Source organism: Helicoverpa zea, chromosome 1 (assembly GCF_022581195.2).
Source record: "Helicoverpa zea isolate HzStark_Cry1AcR chromosome 1, ilHelZeax1.1, whole genome shotgun sequence".
Taxonomy (NCBI): Eukaryota; Metazoa; Arthropoda; class Insecta; order Lepidoptera; family Noctuidae; genus Helicoverpa; species Helicoverpa zea.
Genome location: NC_061452.1, coordinates 10,123,342 through 10,139,336, shown reverse-complemented (window position 1 = coordinate 10,139,336; position 15,995 = coordinate 10,123,342). Strand labels below are relative to the sequence as shown.

The following is a 15,995-nucleotide window of genomic DNA, read 5'->3' as shown; positions in this document are numbered from 1 at the left end:
TGGGTGGGTTATTATTACTTTGACTTACTATGATGCATAATGCCCGGTAAAATTCAGAGTACCTAAATCCAATTTTCTCATAATGTTATTAAACATAAACGTAAGCCTCTGCGGGGCTCCTAAAGGCCGAAGCCTGCCAGAGCTGATTGTTTAAAAGTGTTACCACGTCATGGTACACAGAGGGCATTACATCATAAAAATTTTTAAGATTCTCCTTTTCACTGAAATCCGTCCAGTCCATAGATGCAGGGGTTACATGATAATTTTCCATGTCAAAAGAAAACAAAACTTATCATATAGGTAGTTTATGTACAAATATTACATTACATTAAATAATTTTTATTCCTCTTTTGCATGCTTCTTTGTAGCTTACTATTAAGTACCTCCAAGTACTGAAACTTACAAAATACTAACGTTTTTGGTACATAATTACTTTCGTTTAACAAAATTTACTTTCACTGGCCCATTGTTTCTTAGCACAAGATCGGCTATAAATTCAATTTCTGATGGTTTCGTCACTGGCTTCAATTCAAACTTGCGTAATACTTCCGCGACGGCGATTTTCATCTCCAGCATGGCAAACTTTTGACCTGGAAAAAATAAAATCCTTAATTTTCGAGTTACCTACGTTAAAGCCTTGTCAAGGTTTCTGTAAGGGATTCGTAGCGTCGTCGAATATCGCCGAACTGCAGATTCGTATCACTATTCTGGCTTCTGCCTACGATTAACGACTGCCAAAGATGTTCAAATGACAGCCGGGTCACAACTTAATGTGTCTTCCAAAACACGGAAGATCTCGTCATACCAAGGTGGTCACCATTCCACGGACCGACCGCGTCAAGTGTAGCCTAACCTTATGACTGATCGAACCGTGCCCTATCTCTTAGCAACGAGTTCCTCATGCATTGTAAGTCAATATCATTTATAATAATTATATAATTAAGTGATAAAATAGTGCGTCTTTGTCACTTACATTTTTCAAAATATTAATCATACTTATAAGTATTTTTCAAGGTTTTCTAAGATAGGTAGGTACATCTGATATTGATAATTTGGTACTTACGTACTTTAAATTTCTAAACACGATGTAATCATTCCGAAATTGATATACCAGATTAAGATAGGCATTCATAATAAGGAGAAATAAATGGGACAAGGGTATGCAGAAAGTCTCCTTGGAATGGCACGAGTAGCATTTAACTTGTCTCTGTGAACCTCCATTGTATTACTACAAACACTTCCACTAAAATGTAATTTAACGGCGGCTTTTTTTTCAATAGTTTACCATCTAAGGGCCTACCTATACAATTTCTAGGACCAGCACTGAACGGTATGTAGGCATAAGGGTGTCTCCCCACGCTGTTCTCAGGCAGGAACCTGTCCGGGTCAAAACGCTCCGGGTCTTCGAACAAATCTTCACGGTGATGCATGTCATAAATGGGAATGTGGCATAGAGTATCAGCTGGTACTTGGTAGCCACCTAGAACGGAAAAACAAATGAAGTTTTAGTCAATTTTAATTAACTATATAGAGTTAAAAGTGATTGCAAATATTTTTTTAATCGTTTCAATTTACCCAGCTTCTATTTGACTATTGTAAATGTTTGGGAGTAAGTCAAATTATTAAGTAAACTAATAGGCTTACTTAGTACTGTGGTTTCATTTAACTTTCGGCTAATAAAGTGCACTGGCGGGTAGATTCGCAGCGACTCCTTGATGCAACGCTCCATGTACTTCATCTTGGCTAAGTCGTCCATGGTGAGCCATCGGTCCGAGTCGCCTAATATTTCATTCAGTTCTTCTACAATTTTATCCTGGAATAGAAAATAAACTCTTATCTACTATTAGGTACGTCCAAGTTAATCAATATCATCGTCTTAACTGGCAATTTGATGTTTTACTGTTGTCTTTTTATTAACGGAACACAGTCTGGCCTTTGCTGATCAAAGTTTTAAATATTCATCCTAACCAGTGCATTAAATGCTTTCTTCTAATAGGACACGTTCCTTCTAAACTTCTAAATGTCCACTTACTTGGATATCTTTGTGGTGAGCGAGGAGCATGAACATGAAGGTCAGTCCAGATGCGGTTGTGTCATGTCCCTGTAATTAATAGTCAGTTTTGTATCAATCGTTAAACAGAATTTTTGATAATTTTAGTCTTCATAGAAATCAAACAGCAGAACAGTAAAAATGGGAATAATAATTTAAGGCACGCAGCCACTGTCCCAAATAACTCCCTCTCGTGGGTGACTGGCTACGGTCATTTAATATGGCATGAACTTATTCTTAGCAGTTCTTGGTTTCCACTTACTTCAAACATAAATGTATCGACCTCCTCTTGGATGCCAGTTTTGTCAATCAGCCCTTCCTTCTCAGCAGACAAGAGCAGATCCAACATAGCAGTCTTCTTCTTTTTCTTGTAAACAAAAACTTCTTCACTGTCATTATTATCTCCTATTGTATGGAAACCATATTGTTCCACGTAATCTCTCCTTTGTTTTATCACATCTTCAGTAAAGTTTTTTACAGTTTTTACGCTTCGTTTTTGCATACGTCCTAATGAAGTCAAATTGAATACTGTTTCTGGATAAAGGTAGATCCTGATGAACCTTTGACAAAATACGTATCCGAGATCATAGATAGCTTGCTTGTATGACTGGACTGTGCCTGTCAGATCTTCAGATAATTGCGTACCCATTGCAGTTTCTGAAAATATTTTAAACACATTTTTGTTTATTAAAACAATATAAAAATACCTTTAAACTGTATAATTTATTTTCGAGTTGGAGTGTAGAGAAAAAATATCAAAATGGAAGCTACCTACCGCAGATGGAGTTAAGTGTATATTCAGACAGTATAGGCACAACATCCACATCTTGCCCAGCGGTTTGTTCCAATTTTTCCAGAAAACGTTGCGTGTTCTCTTGTATGATGTCACAGAACTGACGCAGGATGTTGAAGTGGAAAGCAGGAGTCAGGATCTTCCTTCGCTCCTGCCATTTTGCACCTGAAAATGCGACAATGCGAGATATGAGGAAATATTGACCATAAATAAATATTCGTTGACTAGTTGTTTCTGTAATGTACATATGATTTTCTTTATGGCATGAAATATTAGAAGCATTTAGCATAAATGAATCATTATTTGTATTCTAAAATTCAAACGTTTTTTGTGTAAAAGCAATGAGCATATTTAAAAATTACGTGTCCTTCGCGAGTCTGGCTGGTGGTCGCTGTCTAAGTTTTGTTTTTACTTCCTCATTTGTTTTGGTTTATCAATACGAACTATTAAACCTTCAAGCCCAAGAATTTGCTTTGATCCTTTTTTGATTGGCCTCCAAATCGCGTGTAGGTACGTAGGTAATAATTGTGCGCTAATGAGGCCTACTGTTTAGATAATTCTCTATCAGACTTAGGTATTGATGATTCAGGTATTTTAACTATCTACTACTATCTGACTGAATATCGACGATGACACTTTTACCGATTGATATTTATTTTATTTTATTTTATTTATTTGGGAAAAAAAACAGTGACACATTACATTTTGACATGATATAGGTAAATACAAGCAATTATGAACAAATGTGTTACCAACGACGTTTTCCACGACGTAGTAGATATGATGTTTACCTACTACAGATAGCCATGCTGTAATCTGCAACCACGTGCTGCGTAGGTGATATCTATGAACTTCTTGGAAAAAAATCACGAAAATGACTTTCAGAAAAATAATTATGAGTATAATAATCTTATATTCGGGAAATGTTACTAATTTCTGGGAATGAAAGCTTTCATACGCTAATGTAAAAATTACAACTTTATAGTAATTGAAATACGTACGTACCATTACTGAGCAGTAATCCATCTTGGAGCCAGGGCTTTAAAATTGTGTAGATGATACTCTTTTCGCCATACTTCATGCTGGACATTATCAGCTAGAAAGAATACAATAAATCTAGAGTATAGGTATCGATTATCGTGTTTCGAAATGTTTGTGTTTAGATACGACACATACAGACTCTAATCTCATCATAGTACCTATGTACACATTGTCTACTGTTAAAATTCTGTCTATTATTGATATTTAATGTATATTGTACAAAATATAAAAGGAGTCAAAATAAAGGTATTTGACTATATATTAGCAGTGTCTACATTTTTCTCTTTAAAAATTGTTATTACAAAATACTCAGGAAGTGTTAAGTAGGATACGAACCTCAACATCTTCAGGATTGAATACCAGCACTGCACCAAACGGGTACGCCCAAATACGATAGATTCCATTCCATTTTTTGGCGTATTCTCTTCTCACCTTCATCACATCCACTGCATACATGGAAATTACAAGACAACAAGTCAGATTAAAAAAATAAATACAAAATAAACTGATAATAATTGAAATCATTTCTGTCTATTGCCATAAGCATTATAATCTAAAGGTCTTAAACATCAAATAGCTCCTACGTATTAACGTAGCTAAATAAGTTTAAGAATTTGAAGGAGAAGATCAAAGAAAAGTAAAAGTAAACGTCCAAACCGCACCTGAAGATTTGATAATCCTGAGTCCATTTCCCACGATGAAGTCATCAGGAGGACCCGGTAACTTCTTGATCATCCGAGCTCGTTCATTATAGTTTAGACACAGGTCCAGAACACATAAAAATATTATTATAGCGCAAAGGTACAGCCACATATCTGATAGCGACCTAGAGAACCAGTGAGTATCAACAAACTGGCAAAACACACGATAACTTTCGAAGATACTTCTGCATAATAAAGGCACGTGTATAATATTAATCATATCAACACAATGAAAAAAATATGAAACTTAGTCACAATAAAGTTATCATGTGGAAATTATTCCAAATAGTTTTTATATGAGTAATTTTACTTGCCAAAAATATGTTATGAATTATGAAAGACGGGCCGATGCACGATGGTTGACCATATCCATGGGTCAGCCTGCCAGCCACAATCAGACATATTATTTCCTGGTTATTTTTTGGTTAAGGGCGAGTACCTACTTGCACAGACATAACTAAGTGGCCAAGATCATGTAATGCATTCTTGTGGATAAAGTAGGTGTGTACCTACCTAATATTAGTGTATATGTTATTATGAGCGATTTTCAGGTAAAGCCTAAGATTTAGCTATTCTCAACGGTAAAAACGAATTTTTACCACAATTCACTTGGTAATTATTAGGATTAATATTAAAAGCACGGCAAATATTGAAAAAAGTTAAGTCACAATGTGTCCAGCACATTGATCGATTTTGTGTTATTTTTTAGATACTACCTACAAGGTATTTCTATTTTTTTATGATTACTAATTCCTAGGTTCCTAATTGATTAATAAAACAATGTCCGAAATTAAAATATTTTATATAGGTTAGGTTTCTACTGTATGATACCTTTATAATATTTACCTGTGGTTTTGACTAATAGATAATTGAAGTAAATGATTAAGAAATATCATTGTTTATTCCTAAAACCATTATCTACTAGCTGACATCGGTAAAACCCAGCATATACTGAATTTGAATAGCAAATGCTCGAAAAAATCGTCCCGTTTTTAGCAATACTTACATTTACCAACTCACATTGGTATACTTATCCTAAGACAGACTCAGACTTACTCTTAAAACTTAGATTTACCGTAGTTCGAGGTTTTACAATTACCTACTTATGCACCCGAACCAGGTTCTCGAAAATGGTCATCATCTAAGTACTTAATAAATAAATACTTCATTAGACTAAATCATGTTTAATTACATTATCAAACATAGTGTCTGTGTACGGACTAGTAAAAAAAATATTGTATATAACTTCATGTTAGACGTTTTATCAAATATCTAACTGTTTTTCTGTTCCTACTCCTAACTTGACTTTCTGACCTGCGACGATTGTGTAGCCGAGACAATTTCATATCTTAATTTTTTTATGTCTTATCGTCTTAGGTCTCGCCAATTAAATTATCTACCTACTCATTCTCATCCTTTACTTGCGATTTTTTATACAAAAACTCAAAGACACATTTGGTATGCAAATAAATTATACGAATACCTATTAGTAAGCCACCACTACACAACGTTAAGCCGGGAGGCTTAATGTTGATGGAGGTGCAAATTACCAATGAGTTTCATCTGTTTGAAGTTATGTCCATGGTTAATATAAAACTGTCGTAGTTTCTCCTATAAAATATAAGTAATTGAATTCCAGCCAGTGTAAAATTTTGTCGTCCATTTATCGCCAAGGGTTGTGATTGATATGGTTGCACAATTGCGTATTGACTCATTGCATATCAATCAACAATATTTGCAGTGTAACAATGATTAATAAAAAACGAATTAAAAAATAATATTTATTGAATAACTTGATAATGCTTGACTATGCATACTTACAATGTAAATTAATACAGTGTTGATAAAATAGGTTTATTATATTATGTAAGTTTTGGCAGGTTACGATATAAATGACAGAAAAAATAGTAGGTACTCTCTGCGTCTTTATTACAAAGGCACTAACGTGCAGCCGTCTTTTGTCTTTCTTTGAAATTGACGATCACCGGGCCATCATTTCGTAGAATCAAATCGGCAACAAATCGAATATCCGCGGGACGAGTGACAGGTTCCAACACGAAGTTCCGCAACACATTTGCAATGGCTATCTTCATTTCTATCATTGCGAATTTCTGACCTGAAATTGATAAGGCAAAAATTAGACCCGTCCATATCATGAACGTTTTTCTTGAAGGTAAAATGGGTGGTATTTATTTGCAGACTTCTTACGAGTGTTAGAAAATAACTATAATGCAACGTCATTGTCTTTCGATTAGTGGGCCCAAAGGTCGGTTGACAGTGTTTATTTCGAAGTTTATCGTGAATCCAATCAGACTTTTTGTAATAGTCTGATACTGACCAAATTCCTGATCGTTGTAATCTCCATACTGATTCATGAGTCCAATCAAAGTATCGGCGATAAGTAGACTACAGATCACGCTGTGAATATTCTCTGGTATTATTATCAAGTGTTATAGTAACCTATTGTCACATCTTATATTGTTTTATTATTATAATGAGCAAATTAGGTATTCAGCCATAAAGTAATTCAGCGCAGCTGTACACCATAAGGGCTTTTGTCCTGGGCAGGACAAAGTCCATTGTTTTTTTCCTTTAAAAAATTATATTAGGCATGTGAGCAATTATCAAAATAATTGGAGATTAGCACAGCGATTTTGATAAGATCTACATAATTTGAAGTAAGTAGTTAACCCAGTAATATCGAGTTGATATTGCGGATTAAGATATTGGCGATTTTATTATAGATTGCATGTTATGTCCCGCCATTCAAGTCCAGTCGAGATTATTTATCTTTTCTAATCAGTTAACCGATAGAGTACTTGTAATTAAGATCACTTATGTACCTAAGTACAGAGGTCAACTTCTTGAATACCCAATCACATTTGGTATTTCCGTAGGTAATTTTCCAAGTGAGTGAATACCTACATCCTGCTTGAAAGATTAGGTGACAATTCTCGTATTGAGATATAATTATACAATTGAGTTAAGACCTAATCTTAAGTAATTTTTTTATCATCGAGATATTTTTTAATAATTTTCCTTATTTTTTTTTCGTTCAGTTTAGAAGAAAGTACTTCTATTTTTTCATAGATACCTTTTTTTTAACGACTTCAAAAATCATCAAATGACCCCTTCCGCTGTGGGTTAGCAGCGGTGAGGGAGTGTCAGACTCTCACTTACTGACTAAAAACCGTCGTGTTCCGTCGTAGGCCTTTTAACATATACCTTTGGTTTGGAAATTATCTAATTATTTTAAGTGGACTATATTTTTGGGAAAAATTAAACATAATACGTATGTAACGTTACCTATGCAATTCCTTGGTCCAGCACTGAACGGTATGTATGCATAAGGATGGCGTCCCACGCTGTTCTCCGGCAAGAACCGATCCGGATCAAACTGGTGCGGGTTCTTGAACAGGTCGGGTCGGTAGTGCAGATCTAATATTAAGATGTGACAGAATGTGCCGGCTGGAACTGTGTATTTACCTGAAATACAAGCGGTACATGTACAAGATGCGTCCTATGCGAGCTATCTGGGTGCAAAGCGGCGAGGCTCGTACCGAAAACAACAAACGCTTGTACCGCTTTGTGTAAGAAATCGACTACTATCAACTTATGACTCGGTATCGCCTTGAATTCGCATCTAGACCGCGTGATTCACCTACGCGGGATGCACCCTTGGATTAACTGGATTTAAATGTTCAATGTTCAATATATTTATATTTATACAATTTGAAAAAAAGGAAGGATTTCTTGTAAGTAAGTAAGTGATTTCTTTTATTTCAGGCCATACATACTCAGCACTGTATCTTCGTTCAAATTGCGACTGATGAAGTGTACTGGTGGATACATCCGCAAGGACTCCTTGATACAACACTCTAAGTATTTCATCTTTGATAAATCTTCCATTTTGATTGGCCTGTCCGAATCGCCGAATATATCATCTAATTCCTGTACTATTTTGTCCTGTAAATAATAATTACATTGCAAAATTAAAGTTAACCATGCTGGTCATTTTCAACTTAAAGCTAAATATTTCAAGGGTTATTCGCTTTCAGAACCTTTTTATTTGTTCATATCTTTAATCGACGTGCAAACCGAAGCGAACACGTAGGTTTGGTGATACCTATCTAAGACTAGATTACGTACCTGAATATCCTTATGGTTTGCGATCAACATAAAGCAAAATGTCAAACCAGCGGCTGTTGTGTCGTGTCCCTGGAAAATTGTAAAAGCGAGTTATCTGATTTCATCTATATAATACACAGTTGCCTTATTACTAGTATCTTTTACTTACCTCAAACATAAACGTGTCGACTTCCTCTTGGACGCCCAACTTATCTATAAGGCCTTCTTTCTCAGCGGACAGGAGTAAGTCTAACATAGCAGTTTTCTTCTTTTTCTTACACACATAAGAGTCATCTTGATCGACTTCTAGTTCTTCATTCAAATACGATCCATACTTGTCTATGTACTCCCGCCTTTGTTGAATTACTTTTTCAGTAAAATTATGGACGATCTTCAAGTATTTCGTTTGCAATCTTCCCAATGAGGTTAAGTTATGTATAAAATCAACATATAAGTATATTCTGACAAATCGCTCGAAGAATACTTGTCCGATATCGTAGATGGCTTTTTTGTATGATTTGGCAGCACCTGAATTATCGTCGCCCAGTTGGGTACCCATTGCGGTTTCTGAAAATATTTACACACACATGAGTACAAAAAAGTATGTGTTTTGAACAAAATTAGGTTCAAAGTACCTATTTATAAATATTTTATCACGTATTTGTAATTTTTAAATAACATAAAACTCAAAAATTACTTTAAAAAACTCTATGATACATTTTTATCAATACTTTTTTTTCTTTCGTTACTTTTCCACTGATACAAGGTCGTTAGTACTTTAATAATATAAATAGGTTTTTTATACCTGATAAAATAGACATGTAAAAATAACAAAAGAGCTCATTAAAAGATGATTGCATTTTAAAACTAAGATAAAATGTATTTGTACCACAAATCGAGTTCAGGGTGAATTCTGAAAGTACAGGAATAATATCTATTGGTTTTCCAGCAGTTTCTTTGAGGCTATCAAGGAATCTGTGACTGTTTTCTTCGATAATTTCGCAGAACTGCTTTAATATATTGAAGTGAAAAGCAGGCGTGAGAATCTTCCTTCTTTCTTGCCATTTGGAGCCTGAAAACCAACATGAGTTTAAAAAGTAGAGTAATCAAGTTGCTAAAAATAAACAATATTTGTAATAGATAAAAAAGAAAATAGAAAATATTCGTCTGCTACTAGACACAATAGAAAAAATATTTCAAAAACTTAAGTTTTTAACAAAAACTTAGTAAAAAGGTTAATTACTTTTCCATTTAAATTAAATGCACAATAATACATTATTACCGTTGCTGACCAGTAATCCATCTCTTAACCAAGGCTTCAGAAACTTGTAGACAAAACTTTTTTCCCCATATTTCATACCCGACATAATAATCTGAAAATATCGTTTATATCAAAGAAATAATCATATTATATTCATAATCATAATATTGCTTTATTCAATAAACAACAATTGAAGCTGCACATTTTTTTTTATCAGTATTTTGTTATTTGGGTTGTCCAAGTATCAACTAGGCTTAGGAGGTCAGAAAGGCCGTAGGTCAATGTTATACACTAAGTACCTACTCGGCTGCATTCGGCCTGGCTTCCGGCCTATGGACGACCTCAACATAGTTGGGACAAGATTAGGCAGATAAATAGCTTCATTTTATTAGAGTATTGTAATTTTAGATACCTAAATGTGCATAAATTAAATTATATTTTTTGTATCTTTTAAGATAAAATTTCGTACCTCTATATCTTCAGGATTGTAAATAAAAACAGCTCCCATCGGATAAGCCCACACTCTGAAGATTCCTTTAAATGCATTGCTCAATGTTCTCCCCATTTTCATGATCTCAACTGTGGATTAATTAAATTGTTTCTAATTCTAATAAAACAGCATGAAGCCAGCATTTTTTTGATAAATTTTACAAACAGTATCCTGAGAGCAACTAGTCCCTTTCGCTTTGATAATATTAAGTGAGGGTTTCCTCTATTACCATTGAAGATTAATATAAAAAAACAGGTTCTTAAAAAGAGCGAAATATAGGTTTACCTGGGGAGCGAATGACAGTCAATCCATTTCCGAAAATAAAGTCATCTTTAGGACCTGGTATCTTCCTGACCAATCGAGCCCTTTTATTGTAGTTAAACAATATATGAACAATGCAAAGAAAAACTATTATTCCGATTAAGTAAATGAACATTTTGATTGACGTGCAAGTACAGCATTCACAAAAGCACTACTGATAGCAACTGAAATGTACCTAGTATCTCAACAAGACTTTGCTCAATGTTATATTAGGTATACTATAAATGTATACAAGAGTAAGTCCGTCTGCCTGTTGCATTATAATGATGTAGTTTATCGAATGCAGCGATCGCTAAAAACTTTTCCGCAATCTTCAATATCAATTTGACTGCGGTGATGTGTAGGACAAATGCCTGTAGAATATGAAGAAACTATGTGTTTGTCCCAAGAATCTAGAGATTCAACTAGATACTTTGTGTACCCTGCAGCCCTGTAAATTTTTAAGCTCTGAAGTTTAAATGATATTTTTTCACCTTTCGAGAAAACAATATCAATATCTCTATATATTATATAGGAGATAGTACAATGTAGTGGATAAAAGGACCATGGGCAAGAATGTATGAAGCCTGTACTGGGATTCTATAAAACTCGATCAACAACTCGCATTTCACTTCGATTCGTAATGTCATTTCATACTTTAGGGGAGGTAGGGGAGGGATGGGCACTTTTTCACAATTTATTGCATAAAAAATCAGATTTTACAGATCATTATCAACTTTTATTGCCATTTCTTATATTCGGCTAGATATAATGAAAGAGCTTTCCTAAAAATTACAATCAGTTTCAACATTACGAGATATTTAAACGGTTTTATTTAGCTCACCCCGTTTGTTTTATTATTTATTCTTGGATCAAATTTAGTAATTCAAATTTCACCCTCTTCCTGTCAACCGATTGGTCTGAAATTTTGTATACACCTTTAATTAAATCCAATATGGCCGCCGGCACAAAATGGCACAGCCCCCTCAATATGGGTATCAAATGAAAGGGCTACACAAGTAGAATACTGTCAGCAACCCCAGCGGGGCGCAACAGGGCCAAGGCCTGCCTGCACGTCGATTCTATAAAATTCGAACAACAACTCGCATTTCACTTCGCTATTCACTCTCACTTCGCATTCGATTCAGAACGACCTTGATTTTGCATTCTGTAAACATCACCTATAGTTCGGCCATTCAGAGAATGCGTTCCTGACACGTCGCGATTGAACTGACGACGTAACTTTGCAATGGCGTTGCAGTTACGATAAAAATATTTTTGCTGGTTGTTTACCGTTTTAACAATTGAGGAGCATTAAAACAACATTATTATATCAATAATCAATGAATGTTATTACGTCGTCAGTTCAATCGCGACGTGTCAGGAACGCATTCTCTGAATGGCCGAACTATAATCACTTGCGAAGTGAAGTGAGCTCGACATCGACCAATGCTGTGCTAGTGACTTCCCCACTCGACAAAATGTCAACCGAGATTAATCAGTTTTTAATTTTATCAGTTTTGACACAGAATTTTAGCTAAATATGATGTTTTAGTTATAATTTGTTATTGTAAGGAATTTGAGGCAGCTTTTAAGTATAAAATAAACAGAAATCTCTAAATTCGTGCTGTGAATATAATCTATGCTTACCCTACGAAAAAAAATACTGACAGCGCCAATACCATTATTAATCTGTGGACAATATTTTCTTCTCTTCTGTCATAGAGGAAAGTAATATATCGGGTATCTTCTGTCTTCATATTGTGTTTAAGCTTGTTTGTTTTCGCCGGTTTTCGCCGTAATTGTGATAAAATCATGAAGTAATTTTATATTTCTTGTTATAAAGTTAAAAATAATATTAATTAAAGAAGTGTTTATTTTATTAATCCAACAATAATTTCAGTCCAAATAAAGTACATAGTATCTGTGAAACAATAAATCAATAAAAAATGTAATACCTACTTTATCTGGATTTAGTGAAAACAAAATTGAGACCAATTTGGTTATTTTCATGCTTAAGAGAATACCAATATTATAACTGAAGTACAGAGGCTTTTGAAAACATATCAGCTGGCGGGGAAACCACATAAAGGGAATACTCCTTATTAAGAACTAAGTGTTTTTCTTATTATTGTGTGCTTGATTACAATTTTTCAACTATAAACGAAAAAAACAAACAAAAACATTCTAGCCATCGTTAAATGTAGGCACTTAATCACTTTAAAACACTTAGAACTTTATTTAAACACTATTTTAAATATAATAGTCTCTAGATCAAGTTGGCAACGGTACCTGAAACAAGATTCTATAAAGGATTTTTCGCGCAGATTTATAACCTCACAAATTTTCACTGACGAAGAAAAGCCTCCCTACCATAGAGAGCATTGGACACTTTTGACTTAGTTTATGAAAAAAAAATCGGTAAAAAAACTTTTAAGTTAAACGGTTTTATCTTATGTGCACTGAAAACTAGAAAATAAAAAATAGTTACTTACCTGTCAACCTACGTAGGTGGTCCCGGTCATATTAGACTAAAATAAAAACGTGGGGCCCATTAACTATTGCTGTAGTACTCTCTTCTAAAGGTATAATAGGTGTGGATTGCATCGACTTACTATAATTGTAACTGGAGATTTTGACAATCAATAATTAATAATAGAAAATACACATACCTTTCATTAGTTTTCTCTTTATAACGATCCGAAACCGCAACAAAATATTTAAGTACTTTTACGAGTGTTTGTTCTTGACAACTCACAGAAATGACAGATAGTCTATGGATGAACACCGTTACCAGTCGGTAACGTAAACTACCCAATTAAAAAAAAACAAAACTATGATCAGAAATCAGAATAAAAGGACCCCCCTTTTATTCTGATTTGATCATGTCTCCCAACTGCCCATCTCTCCCCTACCTCCCCTATAGATAGACAGATTTTGACAAATCTGTCAAAATCTCGACTTTGATTTAGTTCAACTTGTCAACACGCTCGATAGTGAAGCGCTAGTGTAGTTTGACAATGTCAATCACGAAACTTTAAGGTAGAATTCCGTGGGTCGCGATTGTCGCAGCCGCGCGCGACAAAAGTCAACCTATGAAAATGTATGGCACCGCTGCCGAGGGCTGCGACAGTCGCGCGCGGACGACGAATTTCGTGAGCCGCTCGCGGCCGTACGCTTCTCAACATGGTCTAGCGCTTAATAACATCTATAGAATTTTAGTAAAACCAGAATTAAATTTTTGACAATGCCGCGAGCAGCTTACGAAATTCGTCGGCCGCGCGCGACTGTCACGGGCCTCGACAACGGTGCCATACATTTTCAAAGGTTGACTATTGTCGCGTCCACGGAATTCTACCTTTAGATCGAAGTCGAAGTGAGAGTGATGTCGAAGTGAGTTGTGATATTTTATAGAATCGACATGCTGGGCTCACCCGCCAACAGAGATGAGACCACTTTGAATATGCTTGTAAAGCACTAAATATAAAGATTTAAACTCATTTTTGCGAAGAATCCATGGGGTTATTTTGCTATAAATATTTTTCTCCGACCATAAATAAACTAATATTCTGCAAAAAGTAGTGCTGTTATGGCAGTGTAGGTTTTGTTATTGAACACCTTTAACTAGTTTTAATTCCAGGTTTAATGTATACATAAAAAATAAAACAGCTGCTAACAGTTAAAATTATTTTTGTTAACATTTCAATCAATATCAATAATAATGTCGTCTAAATATCCTGCCGGTGGATTAAATTGTGAGTGCCTGCCTCACCCTAGATACCATATTATTGAAATGATATGAGCACAACTTCCTGCTGAGCGTCTACCTGTTAGACACGAGCAGTAATACTGAGAAATGGCATGTCGACCCATTTCGTTTCTGTTAACCAGAATGTATACCTACGTAATATGTAAACCTATTTAGGTGCATATCTTTTTTTTGCCATGGAATTGAAGGTAGTGCCCATAGTAACAATTCACAACGGCATATGCTATAACTCTGTTGGACAATGAGCCCAATTTGACTCATGGTCCATTGAATGATAAAGTTAGTATTGGACACGTAGAGATCAAAGTTAATTATCTGATTACGTCCGCAGTCTCTGAGCGAACTCTACCGTGGCATTCATAAGCAAGTAGCTTATCGCGGTTGCACCGGAAACCTGAGATAGTGTAAATTAACCTCTTGAATGCCGCTAATTAGAGAACAATAGAAAATCAATTATGTCTCGCGTGGATCGCCGGCATACAAGGGGTTAAGAGCTGTGCTCTATGGCTAAGCATGCTTATACCTTACACTAACTACACTGGTTAGAATTTGAAATATAAAGAACCATAGGTGGTCCAGAGCTGTGATTACTGTAGTAAGTAGGTACGTCGAACAATCATGCAGTATTGAAAGTTGAACTTAAAAATAAAATGAAATTGCAAGCAGAAACTAGTAAATAATGATCACAATATTTATGTACTTTGCAACAAAAAAAAAAAATATAACAAATGTATCTATTAGCTAGTATCTGACATTAAAAATAGCTATTGCATCTTATTAATCTGATGATCTCTAGAAACCACGTAGCGTATAATTATCGGCACGAATCTTGAGCTCTGACCTTCACCTGCGCAGAAGTAATTTATTGGGTCCCTTTTGTGGTATGAAGTGAGGCGCGGGGGCGGGCTAAAGCGGTGATTGGCCCGCAGTACATCGCGTCATAGCCGTCACTCGGGATTGGTTCTTTGCTAATAAATCACTTCTGCGCAGATGTAGGTCAGAGCTCAAGATTCGTGCCGATAACTATACTGTCACAGAGACAGGACAGTTATCTGATATAATGACTATTTGCTCACAACTTATTAAATAGGTTTTTGAAGTGGAGGGGTATAAGTGCATATGTAAATGTTTACAATAACATTTCATAGTCCAAGCTTCCACACTATAGGTACTGTATCTTGAAGTATCCTATCAAGAGTCGGCCAATGACCTTATCTAGTCTAGCCTTTGTTATTGCATTTTCTGATAATACTAGGTGCAATTAATTGGTTAGTTATTATTTTGATTGTTCCTTAGAACGTGAATGGAATGCTATCAAAATTGAGTAATGAGTAAGTTTGAGAAAGTTTTATTTTCAGTTTGCAATCTCCCGAAATTCTAGTTAATCAGCAGTCTAGCTTTATCCCAACTATGTAGACTTATGGATCGATCTATTACCTATGCTGTTATATGAGCAATAAAT

At 35.1% G+C, this 15,995-nt stretch overlaps 2 protein-coding genes across 2 annotated transcripts; both read right to left on the bottom strand.

Annotated features, from left to right (window-relative positions):
- Positions 1 to 323: 323 nt before the first annotated feature.
- On the bottom strand, positions 324 to 4,736 carry LOC124633318 (cytochrome P450 4C1-like). Its single transcript, XM_047168874.1, has 9 exons — positions 4,547 to 4,736; positions 4,221 to 4,330; positions 3,849 to 3,939; positions 2,826 to 3,008; positions 2,313 to 2,707; positions 2,033 to 2,101; positions 1,645 to 1,813; positions 1,301 to 1,480; positions 324 to 590 (listed from the first exon to the last, which is right to left on the bottom strand). The coding sequence occupies exons 1-9, from the start codon at positions 4,695 to 4,697 to the stop codon at positions 430 to 432; spliced, it is 1,509 nt and encodes a 502-aa protein (XP_047024830.1). The 5' UTR covers positions 4,698 to 4,736; the 3' UTR covers positions 324 to 429.
- Positions 4,737 to 6,382: 1,646 nt separating this feature from the next.
- LOC124634977 (cytochrome P450 4C1-like) lies at positions 6,383 to 10,547 on the bottom strand. Its single transcript, XM_047171085.1, has 8 exons — positions 10,444 to 10,547; positions 9,996 to 10,086; positions 9,603 to 9,785; positions 8,883 to 9,280; positions 8,735 to 8,803; positions 8,383 to 8,551; positions 7,892 to 8,071; positions 6,383 to 6,701 (listed from the first exon to the last, which is right to left on the bottom strand). Exons 1-8 carry the CDS (start codon positions 10,543 to 10,545, stop codon positions 6,526 to 6,528), a joined length of 1,368 nt encoding a protein of 455 aa, XP_047027041.1. The 5' UTR covers positions 10,546 to 10,547; the 3' UTR covers positions 6,383 to 6,525.
- Positions 10,548 to 15,995: the final 5,448 nt, after the last annotated feature.